At 39.8% G+C, this 26,836-nt stretch overlaps 1 protein-coding gene across 4 annotated transcripts in view; it reads left to right on the forward strand.

Moving 5' to 3' along the window:
- VWA8 (von Willebrand factor A domain containing 8) overlaps positions 1-26,836 on the forward strand; it is a 321,146-nt gene that overhangs the window by 67,094 nt on the left and 227,216 nt on the right. For all 4 annotated transcript variants that reach the window (XM_085869177.1, XM_085869176.1, XM_085869179.1 and 1 more), the window contains exons 2-4: positions 9,790-9,867; positions 16,010-16,140; positions 25,530-25,640. In XM_085869177.1, coding sequence (XP_085725303.1) covers positions 9,790-9,867; positions 16,010-16,140; positions 25,530-25,640 — 320 coding nt within the window. The remainder of the gene's footprint in view (positions 1-9,789; positions 9,868-16,009; positions 16,141-25,529; positions 25,641-26,836) is intronic.

Here is a 26,836-nt window from a genome sequence, read left to right on the forward strand (position 1 = left end):
GAGACATTCTTCTTGTAATTGTATTTATCTTAGTCAGTCGTACTTTCAACTTCCTCGTCGTTCCATCAGAAACAATGCTAATACTTTTATTTTATTCAAGTTAAATTCAATAGATATAAATAATTTTTGGAGAGATAATTGTTCTATATTATGTAGTAAAAAGGAATTTGGGGATTACATGAAGCACACGACTGAAAAATATAAATATATTGTTGTGAAACAAGATGAGATATTAAGGGATATTTTTTTGTTTTATAAACAATTACATATATAAATGACAACTATTATTATAAATCTTGTGGGTAAATCTGCTTCTGGAAAAAAACTTTCATAAATCAAGGTTCTTGTGTAGTACAAATGAGAATATTGTAAATTTACTTCAAAAACACCCTGTGATACGCATTGTATCAACAACAATGAGAGCAATAAGACCTGGAGAAATAAAAGGTTAAGGTTATCACTATATTTCAGTGGAGGAACATATGCGATTGAGGAATGAAGGTCAAATATTTGAGGAGGTTTCTCTTGGTACAACAAAATATTCACATTGTAAGAGTGAGTTAAGGAAACTAAAATCTGGTGGTCTTAGGATATTAGAAACTAATCCAGAAGGAACGAGACAAATTATTAAACTTCTGAGTGGAGTGAAGATTTTATCATTCGGTTTTGATGTTGATGAAGAAACTCAACGCAAACGTATGAAAAGCAGAGATGCAATTATTGGTGAGGAAGAAATTACAACTCGTATGAATGTTAACAAAGAATTTGATGAGATATTTAAAGAAAAGGATTTATTTGAACACATCTACTTGGATGATGAAGAAAAGGAAAATTTCCCTGTTGATCTTTACAATTCATTAAATGATATTTTCCAATAAATAAATGGATGCGAAAGAAAGAGCAAGAAGATTTAAGGAACATCAAGAGTTGGTTTCAAAAGTTGTAAAACAACAGGAAGACATAAAGAAGAAACGCAGACAGAAACTAATGGGCGAAGAAGCATTTGAAAGAAAACAAGAGAAATATTTTTAACCACTTTTAAAAACTTCCCAAGAAAAAATTAAAGATGTTTCCACAGTTCCCACAGTAGAATATACTCCTAAAAAACTTCAAATGTTAAAAGATTTTGATCAAATGACGGAGGAAGAATTAGAGCATTTAGGAGAATTAGAATATGATGATGAAGGTTTATTTCAACAACTGGAAGAGATTAATCGACCCCCTGATTATATTGTGAATGCTCTTCAAAACAACTTCGCGTTTCTCCAGATGGAACATTTTATCCACGAGATAGATTGGAAATTAATTGGGAAAAAAATGATTTTGCTGAAGCATACAAGTCTTACCAAAAGGTGTGTGAAAGTAATGGAAATAAAGAACCTATTTTGGATATGACAGCATTTAAAAGTTTGTTTTCAATCTATGCGTTTGACCTGAGCGCTCAAAAGGAAACTATAAAGTCTAATCGAGTGGATACTTCCCGAAACATTGAAAGAGGAGAGAGTGAAGAAGTTGATACATATTGTTTGCTTTTGGAAGAAACAGAATTGCAGATTAATACAGATAATGGTGTTATTCGTCTCACATAATTTTTTGTTAAATAAATGAGTGGCAAAGTACCAACTGGGGTATATGTTAATCAAATCGATCTTCATAAACTATCATCTTGTGTTCAAAATCAAAAGCCTTGTACGATTAACATTAATACAATTCAGAGAAAAGAGCAGTAAGAATTGATGTTTTGCTCACAAGAGAACAGGTTAAATCTTGAATGATACTGGCTCACTTAAAATTAAAATTACAAAACCAATGTTGAAAAAATATTCAATAAGAGAGACGAGTGGAGGATTTCTCCCATTTCTAATTCCTTTATTTGCTGGTTTAAGTGCGGTTGGAGCATTGATGGGTGGTATTTCAACAGCGGTGAAAACTGCCAACGAGAGGAAGGCTCAACTCCAGGCTCAAAAAGAATTGGAAAGACATAACAAAGAGTTGGAGAAACAAATTAGTGGAAGTGGTGTAATTGTAGATTTTGCTGAAAAACTTGAAGGTCTGCCTGATACAGCGAGATTGTTCGTTGGAGATATGCTTTCTTCTATCGCACAAGCAGGTGTAAAATTAACGAAAAGAGGTAATGGATTATATCTTTCTAATAAATAAATGAGCATTGATGAGTGGTTTAAAGAATTTGGAAAGAATACAATATCAAATTTACAACTTGTCAAATATTGTAAGAAATTAAAAATTCATAATGTGGTTATTTGTACGAGAGATGAATTAGCAAATGTGCCTAAACATACAAAGAATATGATTATGAACTTCGAAGATAATAATGGGAACGGTTCTCATTGGGTTTGGATTTTTAATAGTCAAGACAAATATTATTTTGATAGTTTTGGTCTTCCATCACCTGTTGAAGTCATAAAATTCTTATAGAATGGTGTTTATCAAACATTTCAAGTCCAAGAATTAAATTCCAAGTGTTGTGGTCAATTATGTCTATATGTGTTATTTCAACTCAACAAAAATAAAAAAATTTATGACAATTTTTAATCTAATATAAATGACTTATGTTGGTAAAGATGGTTCTATCTTTGGTGTATCCCAAGAACTGGATATTGATTTATCAAATTATTACACAAAGGCACAGTCTGAACGACATAAATATAATATAACCAAAAATATTAATATGAAAAATGCTTATAAATTAAAAAATTTCCCAAGCCCGACTCGCGTGAATGACTTGGTGAGATTAAGCGATTTATCACAATATATATATCCTTAAATAAAACGGCTGTGTATTCCAAAGATACAGAAGTGTTGATTTTATCTCCAGGTCATACAGAATTCACAGTTCAAATTAAAATAAATTTTTATAAACAAGGGCGTATCGTTTATATGAGAATAGAACAATGGGGGTATGATATGAATGATTTAGGGTATAATTGGTCATTTAAAATTGACCTAGAATACCTGGAACAATTAAATCAGTCTCGTAAGGAAGAATATTATCCACTTGGTATAGAGAATGAGTTTTGTGGAGCCACGATTAGTAAACAACAAATAAAAGAATTTAATAAGCGTAAATATAATAATGGTTTTGCCCTAGTTTATATCATGAAAACAGAAAAAACAGGATTATATATAATAAGTAAGGAAATACAAAATGATTTAACTATGGGAAGATGGGGAGGTGTTTCGTGCCATAATATTATTCTAACATATATTTCTAATGCATAAATGACAGCAAGAAGGCTTCAAGAAAATTATCATTTCTGTGTCCAACCATACCTTCAAGAAAAGGGTATTCGGTATTTTAATAAATATGTTCTACAACATAAGAATGAGGTATTTTCAATAAAAGATTGGCATTATGCTGATGTTGATAAACTGACAACTTTAGATTTAATTAGAATATTAAATAATGAAAAAATTATATAGTTAAGAAAAGGTAAGGCTCTTTTAGAAATTCAAAAGAAATTTTATTGGTTTCCTGTTGTAAAAAAAATTATTTTGGATACAGGAATAATAAGAAATCCTGATGAATATATGTATGATATTCTATGGGGTGTAAGCGATTCAAGGATAGTAAGGGACGAGGAAAGAGTTGAAGAGAGAGAAGAGGAGGAAAAGAAGAGAGAGAATGAGGAGAGGGAGAAGAAAGAGAAGGAGGAAAGAGAGAGAATGAGAGGGAGGAGAGGGAGGAAAGAGCGAGACTCAATAAATATGGAAACCGATGAGATTAAAAAAAGATTCGGGGTATTACAGAAAATAACTCAACCCACCGAGGAGGAAAACAAAGAATTGACAAGTCTATTTGCAATATTTTCGACAAGACTATTGACATCGGCAAGATATTCATTTTAATTCAAGTTTTTCATTTTTTTTCTTAAATAAATGGGGGAGAGAGTGAAGGCATTTCTAAGGATTCTTTATGTTTTAAAAATTAAGATTCAAATGTGCATGTTGGAAACTAAAAAGGTTTTTGCACTCTGCAGGAATTTTTCTCATAAATAAATGAGTTATTGTCTCAAATGTAAAAAGAAAACTAATACTAAAAATATTTCATATATTAAAAGTAAAAATAACAGGGTTATGCAAAAAGGTATATGTTCGGTGTGTGGTTCAAAAAAAAATCAATTTATCTCCAAACACAAACTCGGAGGAGATATACAAAAGTTTTTATCAGGAAGTAAATTTGCAACCACTGGAATAGCAGGAGAATTACATCTACCAGGGTATTCTTTCTGTGGTCCAGGCACAAACATGGATAAAAAAGATTAGATGAGGCAGACAATCCTAAATCATGGAGTGAACCCATCAATAGAGTTGATGAAGTGTGCATGATACACGATATTGATTCTGGAATACCACAACTTTGGAAGAAAAGCATGAAGCCGATAGAGAAATGTATAATTTGTCTCTGATACAAAATCCAACCTTGAGAGAAAAAGTTGATCGGTTCATCGTGAAGAAGATGATCAGTGCTAAATTGAAACTTGGACTTTGAAATTCAAAAAACTTATAGGCTCTAATGATGTCATTAAGACTGAAGAGCAATTAGCTGATTAATTACATAAACCAATATTCACAAAGTTTCGTAGAAGGAAGGTTTATACCAAGGAAGTTGATTATATCTGGTCCGTTGATTTGATTGAACTCAATAATGATAAGGGGTACAAGTATGCTTTAACCGTTATTGATTTGAGGAGTAGATACGCATGGGTTGTCCGTTTAAAAAACAAAACAGGTAATACTCTTATGTTAGCCTTTCAACAGATATTTAATAAAAGTAAGAGAAAACCTAAAAAATTGTGGACTGATGAGGGTCGAGAGTTTTATAACAAGACATTTATGAATTTTCTAAAAAATAAGTCTTACATTATACAGTACCTTTAATGAAGGGAAGGCCGTTGTTGTTGAACGTTTTAATCATACCTTAAAAGAGAGACGATATAAAAAATTCACAGAACTCGGTTCACAACAATGGTCATCTTTTATTCAGGATATTGTGGATAAGTATAATGACACGATTCACACGTCAACGAATATGAAACCATCACAAACATTTACAAAATTAGAATATGAAAAAGAGATTAATATCAGAAAACCTCAGTTCAAAGTTGGTGATATCGTAAGAATATTTAGGTGGAAATCTCATTTTGAAAAAGGTTATATTAAACGATGGACAAACGAACTTTTTAAAATTGTTTATGTAATAGATACGGTTCCTTGGACTTATAAGATATATGATTTAGAAGAGGAAGAGATTTTAGGTTCATTTTATTCACAGGAATTACAAAAGACAAAACTAAGCAGATAATACCCATTGGAGCAATGGGTTGGCGCTTCACTCCTTCCTACTATACACCGTTGTAGACACTCGAGGGTCAAGTCCAAGGTGTATAACAGTATATAATGTGTGTGAAGGGGGACGTTCTTAGATCTGTGAACCCCAAACACAGAATCCTCAACTGAATAGTCAAGGTTTAACTTTTGTGTGTGTGTGTGTGTGTGTGTGTGTGTGTGTGTGTGTGTGTGTGTGTGTGTGTGTGTGTGTGTGTGTGTGTGTGTGTGTGTGTGCGTGCGTGCGTGCGTGCGTGCGCGCGCGCGCAATGGGAGCAATGGGTTGGCGCTTCACTCCCTCCTACTATACACCGTTGTGGACACTCGAGGGCCAAGTCCGAGGTGTAGAACAGTATTTAATGTGTTTCAAGGGGGACGTTCTTAAATCTGTGAACCCCAAACACAGAATCCTCAACTGAATAGTCAAGGCTTAGCGTGTGTGTGTGTGTGTGTGTGTGTGTGTGTGTGTGTGTGTGTGTGTGTGTGTGTGTGTGTGTGTGTGTGTGTGTGTGTGTGTGTGTGTGTGTGTGTGTGTGTGTGTGTGTGTGTGTGTGTGTGTGTGTGTGTGTGTGTGTGTGTGTGTGTCCCAACCCTCACATTCAAAATCTTAACCCCAACCCCCCAACCCTCGCCCAACACAATATGAAAATAACATCACGTTAAACCACCTTCCAGGAATTTTTTTTATGGAAAGCCACTTAGCGCATCCTGGAGCTGAACGTTAGGTCGATATGTGTGTAAAGTTTCATCAAGATCGGTTCAACGTGCTCCGCACGGGAATCCCGTGGATGACGGCGGGTCTGAAGGAGTATATGTCACAGTTAATTGTAAAATTGTAGAGGCTGCCACCAATATTATTTTTCTTCATCACCACTATAATATTATATTTTCCCTGCCATGTTTTATATGCAGAAGACTAGTTCAAAAATGCTAAAATTTATTGACGCATCAGATAAAAAAACCATCATGCCTCAACAATGTGAGGCTGGTTTCATGTCATCATTTGTGACTTCATTTATAGGTCGGGCATAACCCAGCTTGGCTCAGCGTATTTGATTTATTTAGTTCTGGTATCCTGATAACGTCAAAATTATAACCGTTCTTGAAGTAAGAATTGGGAGACGTGTTTTATGAAACGGCATACCTCTGAAAGCCTCTGTCGCTGTTGCCGTGCGCGTGCAGTTCGAGAATTCAAATTTGTTCGCTTTCGCAGTGGCATAATGTTTCGGGTTTCAAAGCTGTTATAACAGGAGGAGAATGTGCATGTTTAAAAAGTCAACGAATACGAACATTTTGTATTTCAAAAAACCCTAGCGTTTTTAACCATGAAGCCTTTTGTTACGATTAATACGCCGGCGCACTTTGAAAATAACATCACGTTAAACCACCCTCCAGGAATTTTTTTTTATGGAAAGCCACTTAGCGCATCCTGGAGCTGAACGTTAGGTCGATATGTGTGTAAAGTTTCATCAAGATCGGTTCACTGGTCTGGGAGCTTATTGGTTACAGACAAACAGACAGAAGGACTGCCATTTATGTAGTGTGTGTGTGTGTGTATGTATATATATATATATATGTATATATATATATATATATATGTATATGTATATATATGTATATATATGTATATATATATATATATATATATATATATATATATATATATATATATACATACACATATACATACATATATATACATATACATATAATATATATATATATATATATGATATCTCAAGTTGGCGACGGATTCAGATGAAACTGTGTGGACAGGTTGGGTGTGTGACCACAACTAATTGATTTGATTTTGGTGAAGATTCGAATCCGGATCCGGAAAGAAGAATTTATAAAATTTCAGTGATTCCTCACCATTGAGAGATCGGGCCAAAATCTATATGTGGCATGATGTTTCAAAAATGTATTGGGCTCGATATGTTCTTGTGGATCAAGCATTGCGTGGCAAAGTTATGTGCTCTACCGAGTGCCCTTCTAGTTATTATTGTTTCTGCTGTCATCGTGGCTGTGGTTGTCCTCTCTGTGTTTCTTCCGTGTGTAGTACTTTTATATATTTTTCGATTGCTTCGAGAAATATTACCATATATAATTTTGTGTACTCCTTCTGTGTCCTATTAAAGGGTTCATGTTGTCGTAGAATAATAAATGTTACCGTTTGAACTGCTGCATTAAGCTCCCATTCCCGATTCTTCTTCGATCCTGAAAAGAAGGGTTTTTAAAATTTCGATCTTTATAATTAAGCAGACAAATTTTTGTTCCAGGTCAATTGATTGATTGGCTTTCCATCTAAGGAAATCGATTATTAGCTTTCCAATGGTGTAATTTTTATGATTTCACAACAGCTGGAACTGCGACATTAAAGCTCAAGGTCCTGCTGCTTCTTTGTGTGACGGACGGACAGACATGGTTATACCCAGACGGACATAGTAAGACCTCTTTGTGGTAATAGTAATACCTGTTCACTCCAGGATCAAAAGAACGGTGTCAAGACTCTCTCTCTCTCTCTCTCTCTCTCTCTCTCTCTCTCTCTCTCTCTCTCTCTCTCTCTCTCTCTCTCTCTCTCTCTCTCTCTCTCTCTCTCTCTCTCTCTCTCTCTCTCTCTCTCTCTCTCTCTCTCTCTCTCTCTCTCTCTCTCTCTCTCTCTCTCTCTCTCTCTCTCTCTCTCTCTCTCTCTCTCTCTCTCTCTCTCTCTCTCTCTCTCTCTCTCTCTCTCTCTCTCTCTCCAATGGTTAATCACTTGCACGATTCTCCATGTAAGTTAAAGACGAAAATCGCAAGTTGTCCACCCTCCCCCCCCCCATCCCTGCTGGAGGGGGGAGGCGGGATGCGAGGGGAAATTATTTTGCATCTATGACTTGACACTGGGTACTCCAAGCATGTATGAAACATTTGGTCGAGGTTGCCCCAGCGGCCTTCGAGTCCATATTTATCAGACTACCGAGAATTGCCTTTTTTTTTTTCTTTGTATGATTTTTTTTCAATCCTCAGCTCTGTGAACTTTTTTGTACGTAATGGTAATGAAGTAGAGGTCATGATGCCAGAATTCCACGTTCAAATCCCATATGTTGTTGTTTAGCCATCCATAGACTTGGCATTCTCCATTCCAAGTTATTCCTGGGAAAAACAGAACTCACAGCCTACAAGACCTTCGTTCATAGCTCAATGGAGTACTTCTTTCTCCGATTTGCTGAGGCTCTGGCATCATAGTTGTCTCACCTGGATTCTGTGAATTCTAAAACTCTCAACACAATTGGCAGCTTCTGAAATAAGGCTGAAGCACAAGGCCTGCTCTCCCACAGAGCAAACAGATCGTTGCCCGTTGGTTTTTTTTTTACCATCTCACCTCGAGTCGAGCTTCCTTTGCTCTCTCAGCACTTTTTCCATTCCGATATCATTCCCTTGTTTGTTTTGTCCTCCTGCCCCACTGTCAATATGTTTCCTTTTTGCATTGTCACCTCACTATTCCATGAGCCGATGATTTATATATCTCTATCATTTTCTGTCTGTCTCTCTGGCTGTGTGTGTGTGTGTGTGTGTGTGTGTGTGTGTGTGTGTGTGTGTGTGTGTGTGTGTGTGTGTGTGTGTGTGTGTGTGTGTGTGTGTGTGTGTGTGTGCGTGCGTGCGTGCGTGCGTGCGTGCGTGCGTGCGTGCGTGCGTGCGTGCGTGCGTGTTTTTTCACATCAATTCAACCTCGTGGTGAACATGGGCTACAAGGTTTCTGCAGTTGCGGGGATTGAGGAGGGAAGGTCGACGAAAATTATCAATGTAAATGTGTATCGTGTAGTACCACTCATTCGTGGTGGCAGAGGGTATGGTCACCACCACGGTAGTGGTCTCAGGTGTGGAAATAACTTGTATTTTTGCACTGTACATGTCCCCAGAGAGTGGGAAGCCCCAAAGTCAACCTCCACTAATCAGGGGAGGCAGGGGAATGGGGATGCAGGGGATGGGAGAGGGGAGGGACAGTAGAAAGCGAGGTGGGAGGAGGGAGGGAAGGGTTGGTGTGGGTGGGAGGGAGGAGGCACGGGGATGGGTGGGGATGAGGGAAGTAATGGGAGGAGGGAGGGGAAGGGATTGGAGGAGGGATGGGAAGGGTTAGGAGGGGGGGCGGGGAGGGATCTGGTGTTTCTGGGAAACACTGGGCACCCCTGCTAGTAAATAAAGAAAAGTTTTTCCAGAAGCTTCAAAAAACTCCTTAAAACTCTCTTCAGCTCTATTTTAACCGACAACCTCTTAATATTTTTATATGAAGTTTGTAATATTGAAAAGTACGTTGTGTACTATACAACTTCCTTCTAGAGTCTTGACATCAATAACAGATTGAAAAAAAAAGTTCTGGTGCTTGGTCTACTTGAATCATGCACTGATTTGGTAAATTTTATTTACTTTGCATAAAGCAAACTCTGACTTTGTGTTCTTCTGCAGGAGAGACATTGACCATTGGTGATGTTTCTTACACAATTCGCGCTCCGCAGAACCCTGAATATGTACCCATTGGCTACTGTGAGTATCATTATTGCATACACACGTGGCTTGCATTGTCATATTAACCAGAAGTAGCAAAGAAACTGTCCTATCCTGAAACGGATAAGTCTCCCAGAGTTGGAGTACAGTATTTTCACATGACTTGTAATACTCCCACATATCAGGAGCGGTGCTGTGCCCTAATATTTATTGAGGGAGAATTTGGTTTCTACTCCTTACCCTGAACCCCAAGGACTATGTTCTTTTACCACCGAAAACCTTTCTGTGCACACTCCGAGTACAATCACTAGTTTTCAACTCATTTATTTCAATGATTCAGGAATGCGTAGAAGGTTAATGATTCTGTAGTGCAATGATTAGATCGTGAAAGCATCCCCCCTCGAGTCTGGAAGGTTGGTGGTTCGAACCCCACCCCAGGCTGAATAATACCAAAGACTTTAAAAATGGTACTTGCTGCTTATTTGCTTGAGGCTCGGCATTTAAATTGAATGGAGCACGGACAAACAACCATAGGTTGACAACGATTGTGCTTTGATGGGCTTGAATGGCTTTCTCCTGTGTTGAAATTCCTTGTTGCCGAACATCAGAAACAACCATTTGTGGAAGCCCCTGGCTATTATATGAGCAGGCAGTATTAAAATATGATTGTTGCAAAAAAAAAAAATGTTAGCAGACAAGGGAATTGTGCACGAAGCAGCTATGTCACTATAACAGTCGCATAAGGTGGTCTGCAAAATATTTTGAGTTTTGGAAGGGATCTGCACATCCAAAAAGGTTGGGAATCACTGACATCTCATGTGCCAATAGCCTTCAAAAACTCAATCAAAACAATTTCGTAACCTTCAAATGGATGTGAAAGGTGTGCAGAATTATTTTCGTTTTTGAAAGCAATATGTAAGAAATCAAATTAATATCTAAATGTTCACAATCGAAGATCATCACACTATAATTCGAGAAATTCAACTTGTCGTAAAATTGTTTTTGCCTGTGCAAACTTTCAGGGGTAAATTATATCTGTCTTACTCTCCCTCGTCATAAATGCAAGCAAACAAAGTGCAAAATTGAGTTTTTTTTTCACCTGACGTTTATTTTTGACAATTAAATATTTGTTCGAATATTGTATTTTTTTGTGTACAAAATGGAGATTCATGGAAGAGCTTGTTGACAGAGCTTTAAAAATGAAACATAGTGACAGTGGCGTCACAGTTGAATACAACAAAGAAGGAAGGGAATGAGCTGACAACAAAAGAGGAGAGAAAGGAACTCCTAATAGCCCTTGGGAAAGGGAGGATTAACGGAGATAGAAAATAAAGATTGTGGGTAGGGATGGGGGATGATATGAAATGGTGGCACACTGCTTGTTTGAAGCTCTGGAGGAAGAGTGCAATTGAACTGGTCAGCAATTCCACAAATGGGAGAAAATAGGAACGAAAAGGTGGGGTGTGCATTCAACCTTGATTTTTGGAGTTTCACCAGGAGGGAGTTACTGGAAGAACGTGTGTACCCCGGAAGAGCTGGAGAGGGTCAGAGAACTGAGAGAGAGCAGACAGGGCTCTTGCTTGGAGGAGAGGCGATCAACTTGTCTGCAGATATACGAGGTGTGTTCAAAAAGTATCCAACCTTAATTTTTCGTGCGTAAACAAATGAAGCTAGGGAGGCGTGGTTTGGTGCATGTATATAGGCGATCCTAATCCGTATGCGTGAATATTTTCCCACCTGCAGAAGCTTTCAGTCGCCGACAGACCGCCGATGAGTGAGGAGAAGTGTAAGTGAGCGCCGTCGGATTTTCGTTTTTGACAAAATGACGGAAAACTTGAACAACGCTACTGCATCAAATTTTGTGTAAAGCTTGACGATTCCCAATTGGAAACGATCCGCAAGATTCAACAGGCCTTCGGGAACGAAGCAATGGGCACCACACAGATAAAAGAGTGGTACAACCGCTTCAAAGATGGTCGCACATCAGTGGAAAGTGAAGCACGTTCTGGTAGGCTCTCAACATCCCGAAATGAGATCGTCATTGACCAAGTGAGGACCCTGCTGATGCAGGATCGTCGAATCACGATCAGAGAACTTGCAGATGAGGCGGGCGTCATCATTGGATCCGTTCATTCCATTGTGACTGAGGATTTGGGCTTAAGGAGAATCTCAGCAAAGTTCGTGCCAAAGCTGCTAACGATCGAGCAGAAGCAACTCCATTTGGAGATCGCACAGGACATGCTGGAGACTGTGAACAACGATCCCAACTTCTTCAACACAGTGATCACTGGCGATGACACCACAGTGATCCGTCATTTTGTCGCATATGGCTTCCTCACTCATCGGCGGTCTGTCGGCGAGTGACAGCTTCTGCAGGCGGGAAAATATTCACGCATATGGATTAGGATCGCCTACATACATGCACCAAACCACGCTTTCCTAGCTGCATTTGTTTACGCACGAAAAATTAAGGTTGGATACTTTTTGAACACACCTCGTATATCGATCATTTGACTTGTCTGTATTGACCATTGTTCAGCACAGCAAAGTGTACACTTATTTGACAGCCACGGACAGTAACTGTCACGGACAGTAATTGCAGCCAAGGTCAATTAAATAAACACCAATGTAATGGTCTCGATCTAGAGTCCAGACTCTTGAGGCAAAGGGCATTTGCTGATTTCTGCAGAGTAGAAATGGCTCACCCAGAATGTTTTGTAAACACCATTCTAACGTAATCAAAACAAAGACCAATCACTGCACCATAGCCCCAAGAAGAAAGCCAGACATAAACACACGCGCACGCGCGCGTGCACACACACACACACACACACACACACACACACACACACGATTGTGGGGGTAGATGAAGGAATTTCATAGGAAAGTTAGGATTAAAAAGAGTTATTTCGTACATGGACGTGTAGGACACATCTTGATGTAATTAAGTAGGGAAACTGTGAGCTTAAGTGTTACGTGTCACTACACGGGGGGAGGTGCGGTTTTAGTTAGGGGGTTAAGGATAACTTTCCCCAGTATGTGATTTCCCCTGTGACCTATTCCTCTATTTTTGCATTTACAAGTCACCCAGGAGGAAGTGCATTTTATAACAAACACAATGCTAACAGCAAGCAAGCAAGGCGTGCCGGGCAGGTAGAAGCCCCGCCCTACCTGGTTTCATGCGGGCAAGCCACGCCCCAGAGGTGGAACGGTTGTTCAGTGTGACGTCAGCAGAGATCTGGAACGAAGAGGTTATTGGTTTTGTTGGTTCAGTTCTGTGTGTGAGGGACGCGGTTGAGAGAGAACGGGGCGAGGACATTGTCTGCAAGATCAGGGTTTTACGGCTGGCTTTCCTTCGATGCGTGAAGAAGACGGCACGATTCTCGTATTCGTGCTGAGGCGAATTGGCTCGCTTACTGAGCAAGACACTGGCCATTGGTTCTTGGTTGGGTCTTGAGAGACGGACCCCGGAGCCTCGTGTATGACAAACAGCGGATGAGGACGATCGACGCACGAAGCAGCTGCATGGGGTCGGTGAGCCTTGGTGTTGAATTCCGCTCACGTATTGCCTGACGAACGTTCCTGCTGCGAGAGAGTGGCTTGGCGCCATTTCTTGGATGCGTCTACACATGCAGGACGAAGCGCCTTGATTCAAAGGTCCACAAAGACCATCTCTGGACCAAGCTAAGTGCCAGAATAAAGGAAGGATTTTCTTTTATTTTGTTCCCCCCTTATCTGTATTGAATTCTGTGTGTAGAGGCGCTTCGACTTTAAGGTTAATTTATCTCACAATTATTTTTATGTCTGAATTATCGTCCCTTGTAAATATTTGTCAATTTTCAAATGTTAAATATGTGAATGTAAATATTTGTCACCACAATTTGGGTCTAGGGTTAAACCCGAACCGCCAGCATCATGGCTATGTATATATATGTATATATATATATATATATATATATATATATATATATATATATATATATATATATATATATATATTCATATATATATATATATTCATATATATTCATATATATATATTCATATATATATATATATTCATATATATTCATATATATATATATATATATATATATATATATATATATATATATATATATATATATATATATATATATATATATATATATATTGTTGTGGTTGACGAAATTCGCAAACCACCATTCAGGTCCCTTAGGTGAGATATCTCTGTAAGTATATGTGTAGTTAGGCCCAAACCCGTTGTTTCGAGGGAATAAATGTCATTCATTCGGGCTGCGACCCTTCTAGATAGCTGTTTTTCTTTTACTATCTTTATTTTGGACCAGCCGCCATTACTACCACCACCAACCACGTCTCAACAGCCATCACACAACAACCACCAACCGCAACGCCGCTTCACAACAACAGCCACGACCCTTGCCGTCACATCTCGCTCTCGCAACCATCGCATCAACGCCATTTCCGCGCCGCTTGTGGGCACCGATACTGGACTCGTGCAGGGCGCGCACCGAGCAGTGTGTGCAGAAACATCACAGCCTTTCCGAAGAAAACGGATCAAAAACGACTCACGCCCACTTCTGTTCCGTCCTATCGGCGAGTGTGGGGCGATTTGGCCCCGCCTCCAGGTGCGTTGGAGTAATATCGCTATATGCAAATTCATGGATCAAAAAGCATTCACGCCCACTTTTCCTCGGTCCAATGGGGAGCCAGCCAGAGGTGAAGGGTCGAAGGTAAAGGGTCGAAGGCGAAGGAGCGAGGCCCCGGGGGCTATAAAAGGGCCGCACCCGCTCGCCGAAAAGGCAGTCGGTGGAGTTGGGAAGAAGAAGCAGTAGTAGTCAGTCAAGTGCAGTTCGGAGTCGGTGGAATTGGGAAGAGCCAGTCAAGAGAGGAGTCGGAGAAGGCAGTTGGACGGAGCTGTGGAGAGTTGGAGAGGTGGCGGCGGCGAAGGCGGTCGAGGGGGTGCTCGTGTCAGAGTCGGGGAGCTGCGGAGGGGAGAGGCCGGCAACGCGACCGAGGTCATGGTGGAGACGCTCGTCGCGGGACCCGAGACAGGGAGATATCCTCCTTCCCCCGAGCATCAACAACCCCCTCCTGTTTCCCCCCGCGCTGAGATAGTGCGAGAAGGGGGCCCCGTTCCCACCCCATACCAGGCAGTCCCAGCGAGGCCCGCGGAGTCGGGGCGCCAGCGCCATTTTGCGGCTCATCACCAGACGGGAAGGCTCGACGTGGTCTCGGCCCCAGGCCGTCTGCCCCCTCATAGTGGAGGGTGGTCCCTTTTTCTTTTGCTTTGAGTATATGTGTTGTCGGCGCCGTCTGTGAAGTAAAACTGTATAAGTGTTGCCGTGTGCTCGGTAGTCGGTTAGCTCTGCATTGTCTTTTGCTTTTACATTTGCTTTTTGTGTAATTGTATATGTGTGCTTTCCGTTCATCGCGAAATAAATGTGCTTTATGTTGAACTGTTTTCCCGTTTCGCTTCGTCTTTTCCTTTATTGAATCTCCATCTTACTTCACGTAAAGGGTTGGTCGTGGGCTAAAACGCCCGATAATTAATCGAACCGTCGAGGCCGACGATAACACCGCTCGGTTATCCCGATAGTACGGAACGGGTCGCTTAAAGTGGCCCGTGTCCGAAGTCGACCTGCGGCGAGGTGCGATCGCCCGGTCTACCCTCCGTGTGGGTACTTCGGAAGGTCGAATTTGGTGAGCAACCCTATCCCACGCGTGGGCCGATTGGCACGATCGTGGTGAGGCCGAAAGGTCCACCCGTGACTAGTTCCCGGCGTTAGTCCGAGAGGGTCACGACGGGATTGTCCGTCCGGTGGGCGACGTGCCGCGATTCGAGTTACGTGGCAGTCCGCACGCCGGCGGGCGCGGATCCGCAACAATATATATATATATATATATATATATATATATATATATATATATATATATATATATATATATATATATATATATATATATATATATATATATATATACACACACACACACACACACACACACACACACACACACACACACACACACACACACACACACACACACACACACACACACACACACACACACACACACACACACACACACACACACATACACATACATAATACCTGTGATGTTTGTTGATTTTCAAGTTGGTTACGGATTGCTGAGTCTTCATAATTGTGTACTCCAGGGCAGGAACCAGTGTCTCAGACAGCATTGGCACATGTGCGCTGGCTCCTGCAGAAAGAGCTGCTCGGCCAGGATGCTTTCCTCATTGGCCAACCTGGCCCTCTACGGCGCACTATTGTTATGCAGTTCCTGGTATTGTTGGCTTGTTACCTGTTTAATTTTTGTTTTTTTCCTGCACTTATGATTCTTCATCACATGTATATTATTCAGTTTGGACATGAAGCCAGTGTCATATTTTCTTTGTTCAAACAATTGGAAAGGATAAGGGTGGTGAAAGGCGAGCGAGCATGTGCATGAATGCATGCATGTGTGTTTAGCTCACTTGGAATGTAGTTCCGGGGAGCTTCTGGGATGACGCGTCATCAGTCTGTCCATCCGTCCGTCTGTCCACCAATACTTTCAACTTCTCTGAAACTACACGTACGGTTTTGATGAAACTTTACCACAATGTTCATCACCGTGTATGCACCAAAGCTTGTTCATTACAAGTTTATTCAAAGAAGTTTACAGGGGGTTGTCCCCCCCCCCAAAGAAGTATTTTCTTTCTTCTTAGAAACGACGCACACAATTCTTATGAAAGTTGACAACAACCTTCATCACCCATGATATACCAAAATTTCTTAATGATATTACAAAAATCGGGCTGGAAGGAAGTGTAAGGGGTGTAAGGGAGGAGGGGGATGTGGGTGGTGGGGTTGCTCCCAAAATATATATTTGCTTTCTTTTCTGAAATCACACACACAATTTCGATGAAACTTGACGACAACCTTATCACCCATGATGTACAAAGTTTGTTCAGTGCATTAAAAAAAAACATCTAAAGGTATTTACTTTCTTCTCCTTTACATAGTTTGTAGGTCATCCATGTCTACCAGTGGTTCCCTGGTTATCTTATCCAGCCACAAGTAGGTGAGCACCCAGGGGCATTGCCCCTATGTTTTCACCTGTATGGTTGGGAGATAACTTGTGACATCTATCAAAATGCTTCATGAAAATCGGGTTTCTATTGCATGTTGCTCAAATGTTGTTTCTTACATTTCAAACAATCCAGCTAAAACAGCTGTGGCATGCTCAGCAACCTTTTTAACTTTGCCTCAGGCTCATGGAGGAGTGTAGGACAAGGAAATTTTAAAAGAGAGATTAGTGTCTTAATGTTATTTAATATTATTTAAATGTTATTTAATATTAATAGACATTAATGTTATTTACATTCATTACACTCACAAGAGATGATGGAAAATAGAAATCAAAACAATATTTTGGATTTAATTTATATTTGTCTTTTGCTGTTTGGTTTTAAATGTTGGATTAGATTGCTATTTCTTATTTTCTAATTTTGAATGCCGTAACTTTATTTTAGCAGTTATTTGCCATGGTTATTAATCCTAAAAATATTAAATTGCCTCTCCATATTCTGAACAATAACTTAAGGTAACTGACAATATTTTATAATTCTAGCTTCAGGTTGGATTTTTTGTCATTCCCTTCTTAAACCATGGCTCATGAGGTTGTGATCCAAGGCTGAAAGGTATTAGTAATACAGTGGTTATTTGTCCATTGTTTACAGTTTTTGTATTGTCTCTTCATGCCCTTGTTATGCGTGAAATTCGGTGCTGGGACTCGGTAGCAAAAACTTGGTTTTGATCCTGCTCGGTAATTTTGGCCGAATCGGTCCCAGAATAAAAAAATAAAAAAATTCTTTATTTTTTAAAAGTAAAAATTTTTCTTGGTCCCGGATCGGCTCGGAACTTGGATAGGTTTTGCAAAAAAAATTGTTTATTTAAACTTAAAAAAAAACGTAATCGAGACTCATGGAAGATCCCCCTCATCATCACAAATCAAGCGTATGTAAATCGCATGGGGGACGCGTTGCCTTAATCTAAGCTGCATTGACAGGTAGAGCTGGCCACAGCACTCCTCGCATGACAATACAACGATGTCACACACAGGAAATTATACCGATGAATGAGTTACTACATAGTGCAAAGTTTATTTCAATTCATTGCAAAGTTTATTCAAGTTTATTTCAACTTCCTATTTTCTATACAGTATATAAAAGGAACCGAGTTTCTCCATCATGCTTCATTATCCCGCCCCACGGAGGGAGGGAGCGGGATATTGTAATCGTTCGGTTTGTTACTTGGCGAAATCTTCGATTTTGTCAAGTATGTTGGTCTGTTCCGTTTGTTGATTTGTTTGTTTGTTTGTTTGTTTGTTTGTTTGTCCGGTCGTCTACAGCCCAAATGGGCTGGACCAGTCGTACTTAAATTTTTACACCTGATAGGCAATCCACCTGAGACGGTCCGCGTCCAAACCCCGTCTTAATCGGACTAAACGTCACGACATGACGTCACACAACATGAAAACACATTTTTGGACATAACTCGGTGACCAGAAGTCGTAGCGACTTCCTGTTGACGCCAAAACAAACTTCAATGGAATATCTAAATGTTTTAAAATGCATGTTAGTACAAATTATGCACAGTTTTCGCAAGCGTATGACGTCAAAGTTTTTAGCTATTGGCGTGATTTAAAAAAAATTCTATTCGTTCTACAGGTCACAATTCTTAACCGATTTGGATGAAATTTTAACAGCTGATAGAAATCCACAGTGCAAAAAGATATGTGACTTTTGGTGATGTTCAAGATCAGGATATGGATTCTGCATCACTTTATATTATCGCCCATTATAAACCAATGGGGAATTTTGTGAATTTCACATGGCTATTTCTCAAACAGTTTTGCACTTATTATATTGAAACTTATACTGTCTATTTATGCATGTAATATTAACATGTGCACAAAGTTTGATCGAAATTGACCCAAGGTCAAGGTCAGGGTCACCCAAAACATTAAAAACACATATATAAAATACATATTTTTGTTTTACAACACATTTCAAACCTGATAACGGGATCGTAAAGCTGGTTGAAAAGCAATGTTCCAAGGTATTTTCAAATATTTTCTACGATCAGAATGAAGGCAACAAGCACCGATGATAAGTTGTTGAATGTCACATGGTGGCTTTAAATGAGTTGTGAAAATTTTCAATCTGCTGCCGTTACCATGACAACGCATGCCTGATAATTGTTATTTGTGGCGTTGCATCATTTTATGAATGTACGAACAAATAAACACCACACATTCCATGACATTACTGCTTGGACCACCACACGGAAAGGTCAACTAATTAGCCAAGTGTCGTGCTAAGCACGATTTTTCGTTTGTCTGTCTGTCTGTCTGTTAGCAACTTTATGGCAAAACGGCTTTAGCAAACACTATCAAATTTAATCCACAGGTGGGCAATGAACCTTGGACGACCCCATTAACTTTTGGGTCCAATTGAATCAAAGGTCAAGGTCAAGGTCACGAAAAGATCAAAATCGTTTTTCGCTCATAACTTCGTCAAAAATGATCTGATTTCCTTCAAACTGAGCTTATAGTGAACCTTATTCTATTTGTCACTTATAATCCTACCCATTCCTATAGTGAAAAATGCATATTTGTGAAGATCGGTAAGGTCCGAAGTTTTGGGGGTCATGGTCATTGGCCAAAATTACAAATTTTCCATTAAAACTAAAACATGGTTACAAATTTAAACCATGGGTGCTTGAAGCTTGTAAATTATGTTAATTTGATATATTATAACACATGTTTGATAGGTGTGGGTAGATGGATAATAAATATTAATTCTGCAGGCCATATCTACACACTACAGACATACGCGGCTAGCTCTAGACTAACATAATTTACAAGTTTCAAGTACCTGTGATTTAAACAACAGTTATCACGTTCAAGCATTATGATGTCATCGGTCAAAATTACATATTTTCCATTATAAATCAAAAAAGATTAGGAATATACGTGTTTACTATGGAAGACATATATCAAGTCATTTATTGGCTTTCATTTGACACCATGACCTTTGACCTTACGTGGCCTTGAAAGGTCAAAATCATTTTACGGTCATAACTTCGTCAAAAATGGTTTAATTGACTTCAAACTAAGACTAAAATATTCCTTATTCTATTTCTTATAATCAACATTCAGGTTAAGCATGTCTCAAATTTAAATTTTATCCCCAAAATAACTTTCCACCTTAAATGTGCGGGATTTGTTGTGCCTGGTACCACTTGTTCTAAAGAGTTTCTGTCGTTTCTACATGCAAATGGTACCATTGGAAAGGTAGTATCATTTTGAAACCGACTATGGCAGTTTACTTGGTTGGAAAGTGATTTACTTGGTTGTAATATTGTGGTTTATAAATAATTTATTTGGTTATAATATTGTTTCATAATCGATTTTTTTTTTATTTTTTATTTTTATTTTTTTATTTTTTTTTTGTTATAATGTTTTTCAATCAATTTATTTGGTTATAATATTGGTTCATGAAAAAAATATTTTCACGAAAAAATAAGTGACCACTATATTCGTTATTGCTGTCTGTGTCTGCCTGTGTCTGTCTGTCTGTCTGACTGTCCCGAGCATAGCTTCGTGGGTTTTGATCCGATCCTGACAAAATTTTGGTGGGAGGTTTATATGATGATCTAGTTGTGTTTTCCTGAAAATGGGCGTGGTGCGCCCATTATGGGTGGAGCCATGCCCAAAAAACGTGTTTTTAGGCGGTAGCCGATTTCCATTTGCATCTTCTCCTAGGGGGTTTGTCGAATCTGACAGGGGTTTCGGTATTTAGTTAGCCCAATGGCACCTGCATAGCCCCACGGAGGTCGATTTTTCAGTTTCGTCCAAAGGTCAAGGTCACAAGGTCACGAACTTAGAAAATTGCGAATTTTGAAAAAGATTTATCTTCTCCGAGGGGTGTGTCGAATCTGGCTGGGATTTCGGTATTCAGTTAGCCCAATGGCACCTGCATAGCCCCACAGAGCTCGATTTTTCATTTTCGTCCCAAGGTCAAGGCCACAAGGTCACGAACTTAGAAAATTGTGAATTGTGTTTTTAGGGGGTAATCAATTTCAATTTGCATCTTCTCCTAGGGGGTTTGTCGAATCTGGCAGGGGTTTTAGGTATTTGGTTAGCCCAATGGCACCTGCATAGCCCCACAGAGCTCAATTTTTTTCATTTTCGTCCCAAGGTCAAGGTCACAAGGTCACGAACTTAGAAAATTACGATTTTGACATAAAAAAAATCCATCTTCTCCGAGGGGTTTGTCGAATCTGGCAGTGGTTTCGGTATTTGGTTAGCCCAATGGCACCTGCATAGTGCCACGGAGCTCAATTTTTCATTTTCGTCCCAAGGTCAAGGTCACAAGGTCACGAACTTAGAATATTTCGAATTTTGACATAAAAATCATACGACCGCCCAAACTTTGAGAGCTTGGATGACTATTTTTTATGTATAATCTTGAGGTCATTCCCCACCTAAAGTCTTGAAACCATTTTGCTCTATCTCGAACACCTCGCCCATGGCGCCCCCTTCAAGTTTGTTTTTACGCTGATTTCATCAAAGTATGGATAATCCGATGAGTGCGAAATGCCATATAGCTTATATGACGTTATATTGTTCCTGGAATGTTCCAGAGGAAGTTTTGCACCAAAGGTCATAATCCTTGACCTTTAACCTTTAAAGGTCACAAAGGTCAAATTTTCAAAGTTGTGGGAATCGAACCGGGTTTTCGACCTTCTTCGACGAACTAACTCCAATAAGCTATAGCACATATCCTGTTTCCTTATTTTAATGTCCACAACATTGTTTTGTGACCTTTAAAGGTTATGCAAAGGTCAAATTTTTTAAGTTGTTGAACGAAACTGGGTTTTGGACATTTTCCAGCTCATAACCTCTCACCCGTACCACATCATGTTGATCATTCTTATAACTTGGTCAAAAATGATCACATTGTCTCATCCTTGATTTCTGAAACAATCTACATCGTCAAATACCGCTCATGAACCATCGTCGTCTTCAGACTTGTTGTATTTTATAATCGATTTATTTGGTTATAATATTGCATTATAATCAATTTCCTTGTTTATAATATTGTTTTATAATCGATTTGCTTCATTATAATATTGTTTTATAATCAATTTGCTTCTTTGTGGTTTTGGTTTATGATTGATTTACTTGATTATAAGATTGTTTTATTATCAATTTATTTGGTTATAATGTTTTATAATCGATTTCCTTGTTTTTTTTATAATACAATTGATTTGCATTGTTGGAAAGCCAATACTGCAATGGATTTATTTGGAGCAAAAATGTGTTCATTTAATCGCAAAGTTGCCTTTTATAAACCTCTTTCCGAGCTTGAAGAAGAAGAGAAAGTGCTAATGGTTTCTTCATGCATTTGTTCAAACAGAAACATTTATTATTCTACCAGAGCATGAACCCTTTCAAAGGACAGGGAAGGAGCTAACCAAATTATATATAGTAATATTTCTCGAAGCAAGAGAAAAATATATTAAAGTACATGGAAGGAGCATGCCAACAAGAACAACCACCACAGCCAATTGGAGTTAACCCAGAACGAACCATACCTTGAGGCCCAGGGTGTGTTCCATGACCAATCATCTTGTTCTCGCTTGCCAAGCCAACCGTTTCTTATCAACCATTTTGTTGGAGTGCTTGCTTGAGCATTAAAAAAAATCAAGTGAGCCACTTGGCTCGTGCTCTACAAGCTGATTGGTAATGGAACACACGTCTGGGGCCTGTTCCGTCAGCAAGCTGTTTGCTATGGCTTTCCAAGCTAGCCGCTCCGTATCAACCACTTTGCAAGCCGCTTGAAACTCACAAAGAGAAACAACTTTCCCATTCAAAATGCATTCAATTCACATAACAATGCAAATTTCTACCACACACACGTGCAAAATATTGCAATTACTTCATTTCATGTGACAAGAGAACATCTGAGTTCTTTTCTGAGTTGACATCCAAACTCGGCTTGACTCAAACTTGACTCAGATGCGCAACTCGCCGAGTTCGAATTCAGGAAGTTGATTCAGGTACAGCGTGAATGCAATTTATATACAAGCTTGACCAGGAGCCTTAGGTCACAGTGAAAAAAATAATATATACAACCATGAAACTTATTGTCACTATTCATTTGAAAAATCCTCACGATGAGCCTTTTTACCCCTTTTTATAAGATACGAGACTCGCTTCGCTGGCAGGAATATTAAGGTGGGGGGGCGTTGTGGTGGTAATAGGGAGGATAGGGTGAAGGGTGGGAGGGGGAGCGAGGAGGGAGTGGGGAGCGAGGAGGGAGTGGGAGTGGGAGAGATATCGAGGCTGGGGTGTGGGGGAGTTAAGTGGAGTGGGGGAGCTAGAAGGGAGGGTGATCGAGGAGGGGTGCAGAAAGGGAAGGCAGTGTGAGGGGAGGGCAAGGGAAGGCACCGTGAGGGGAGGGCAATGGAAGGCAGCATGAGGGGTGGGCAACAGAAGCTAGCATAAGGGGAGGGCAGGGGATAGCAAGGGAAGGCAGCGTGAGGGGAGTGCAAGGTAAGGCAATGTAAGGGGAGGGTGCATCTGGACATAACCACCGTCTGGACATAATCACTGTCCAGATACGTCAAGGGAAGGTAGCGTGAGGGTAGGGCAGGGAAGAGCAAGGGAAGGCAGCATGAGGGGAGCACAAGGTAAGGCAGTGTGAGGGAAGGGTCCGTCCGGATATAATCACTGTCCGGACATGTCCGGAGAGAAACCACTGTTTGGACAATGGGTATATTAGGGAGGGGTGGAGGATGGTGGGAGAAAAAGAGGGGAGGAGAAAGAGGGGTGGAGGCGTGAGGAGGTCGAGAGGCCAAGGAGGGGTGGGGGAGCAAGGAAGCAGGGGGGTGAGGAGGGGTGGGGGAATGAGGATGGGTGGGGTAAGGGAAGGCAGCATGAAGGGGAGGGAAAGAAGTGTGGTGGGATGGGAGGGGAAGGCAGTGGGGGGGGGGCAAGGGAAGGCAGTGTGAGGGGAGGGTCTGTCTGGAAATAACCACTGTCTGGACACGTCCGCAGATAACAACCGTTCAGACATAATCACCGTCCTGATATGTGCAGAGATAACCACTGATCGGAGATGTGTGGTGATAACCACCATTCAGATATGTGTGGAGATAACCATGGTCCAGATATGTGCGGAGATAACCACAATCAGGGAATAACCACCATCCAGATCCATTCAGAGAGACAGACACAGATACAGACACAGACACAGAGAAGTGTGGGGGAATTAGCAGAGGATATGTTATGCTTTATGAACAACCACACACTCACACACACAATCGTCATGTGACATGTGGAAAAACTTTGGCTCTCATTGAAAAAACAAGTTAATATGGCGAACGACTCAGAAGTCATGTGTTATGAAATGTATTTTGCTTTGAAACTCATAAAGAGAAACCATTTAACCTTTCTAAAGCACACCAAGTCATATAAAATAACCAATTGCTTTTGAGACATTCAGGAGGACAAAGGAAAACGTGATCACTCGTACGCTGCTGAGGTTAAAAGTTAAAACCTCCAACATATGGGATGAAACTTTGCTACCACGGCACCTGTTACCAAGCTTACAGGCACTGTGGTGGCAAAGTAGCACTATTATTCAAAATAACGGAAGAACTGTTATCCAGAAAAAAATAATGGCCAAAAAATTGTGGACGTTGCACTTATTCTAATTTGCACAAATCTTTTGGAACTTCGCACAAATTCTATGCTCTTGGCGGTTGTTGGTGGCATTTTTAGCAGTAGCTTGTACCCATCCAGACTCCTGTTTATAAGATCCAGAGAAAATTGGATGTTTTATTGGGTTTTTAGAGTTGATCCGATCTGAGTTTGTTGAAAGGCTTTAATCATTGAACAAAGTTGATTCGAACTGAACCGAACTGAAGAAATCTAACTTTGTTTTTTTCTTTTTTTGTGTGGGCCAATTTCCCTTCACCCACTAATGAATGGGGCTACTAATGAATGGGGTCTGGAATCATTTAATATTACCTTTTACATCGCTACAAAGGCTTAGGCACGATAGAGTGATTTTTTTTCTATATTTTTTTTTTATCCAAAAACATCCAACTTTTCTTTTTTTTCAAAATTTGCAAAAAAAACTTTTTGCTTAAAACACTCCCCGGCACTCATTGACGAAGATCCGTTTGGCCGTCGCTGAGAAAAATGGTGACACACACACACAGGCAGACAGACAAACATCTCCTTATGGTGTAGCTATTCTTGATATTTTTGCTTGCCAAAGAAAAGAATTAACACCATAAATGGTTTTCAAACCTTCATTATGATCATATAGTATATTTCTCACTTGTGCAAGTTATGTCCTATTTGGAAGATTTTTCAGAAATTATTAGATTACCTAAGATAATTGAGAATGCCAGGTAATGTTGCAGGTGTGGGCATAAGAGTTTGTAATTCATTTAAATAGCTTTTTTTGAAAGTGTATTGCTATCGTTCTTTGCAATCCTACCCATATAAATCAATGTTTCCCTCACCTTGTGATTGTGTCGCAAAAATTGTGCTATCTAAGATACTGATTTGATCGAGTAATCCAATGACGCATGCCATCTCCCCCTCTTGAGGAACTAACTCGACGTGAGGTAGAGTTTGTGACATTGTCACGAGATACGACTGAGACGGAGCTGAAGCAGAGGAGGGAGATCTGTGCAGGCACTGCTACCTATGTGGACCAGGTCAGTTGAGATGAGGTTTATGTACCTTGGAAATATCCATTTCAAATTACTTTGCCTGTCTTTTCAAATTGGCTGACAAGCTTAATTTTTTTTTTAATGTACAATGTCGAGGCTCATATGAAAGCTAACACATTGAACGTACAACAAGGGGAGCAGGATACAAGAGGGGTGGGAGAGGGAAGCACAAAACAGTGGGGAACAGAGATACGATGGCATCTGTGGAAGAGAGCGGGATGAGGCGGGGTACACAGGGTAAACAAGATGGACACTCCAGGGACTTACAGGTCCTTACTCTACAGAGACTTTCAGGAAGGAAAGCAAGGAATTTTTGAATGAGGTGGGTTTGGGGTGCATTCACAGAGGTCGAAAAGATCATGGTTTTGGATGGGAGGAATTTAAGAGATAGTGGTGAACAGCTGATTTGAAGACCTGGAGGGAAGAGTGGGATTGAAGAGAGTGAAAGCTTCCAGGGAAGAACTTGAAAAATAACAATATTGATCGAGAACATGGTACTGGTGAACCATATGGCACAATGATTCGGGCAATTAGCTTCATGACCTGCAGACCTCAAATTTAGATTTGATGTACTGGATTTATTTATGGATTTTATCTTGATATTCTTGCTTGTTTTGAAAAATGCAACGCATTGTACAAATTTTTTTGTGTTAGCATTTTCTTTTGCTATTGTTGACAAAAATGAAAGTCACTAAAATTGCCATTTGTATTCCAGCAAGCAGTTGTTGCTGTTAGGTGGAACATTAACTAACTTGCATGTTTTGGAGGAAGACATTAAAGGCAGGTCTGTGAAGGCGTATGTCGATTTTTGTTGGCAGACAAGATAAACGATGAACTTTATCAAATATATTTTGGGAAAATTGTTTTTACTGCAATGGGGAATGAAATGATGAATGCCGATTTCAGTGTTAGTCCTTCACCAGAGCAAAGGATGTGGCATTAACTAATGAAGGGCCAGTGCTCAAAACGCCAGTGAACTGTGTTTCCCTGGTGGTAAACATACTCTTATCAACTTTTAGTTAATAAAATTTGTTGTTTCATTTGAATGCCTTGTAAATTGTATGCAGAATTAATTTGGCCATTTGTGATCTGAAAAGTAAATTTAGTATTTAATTGTATAATTGGAAGATGCATTTATTGAAGTCAATTAGCAGTTTAAACAGAGAGGTAAATGGACAGAC

Source organism: Eptatretus burgeri, chromosome 2 (assembly GCF_056783735.1).
Source record: "Eptatretus burgeri isolate ZD-2024b chromosome 2, Ebu_testis_v1, whole genome shotgun sequence".
Taxonomy (NCBI): domain Eukaryota; kingdom Metazoa; phylum Chordata; class Myxini; order Myxiniformes; family Myxinidae; genus Eptatretus; species Eptatretus burgeri.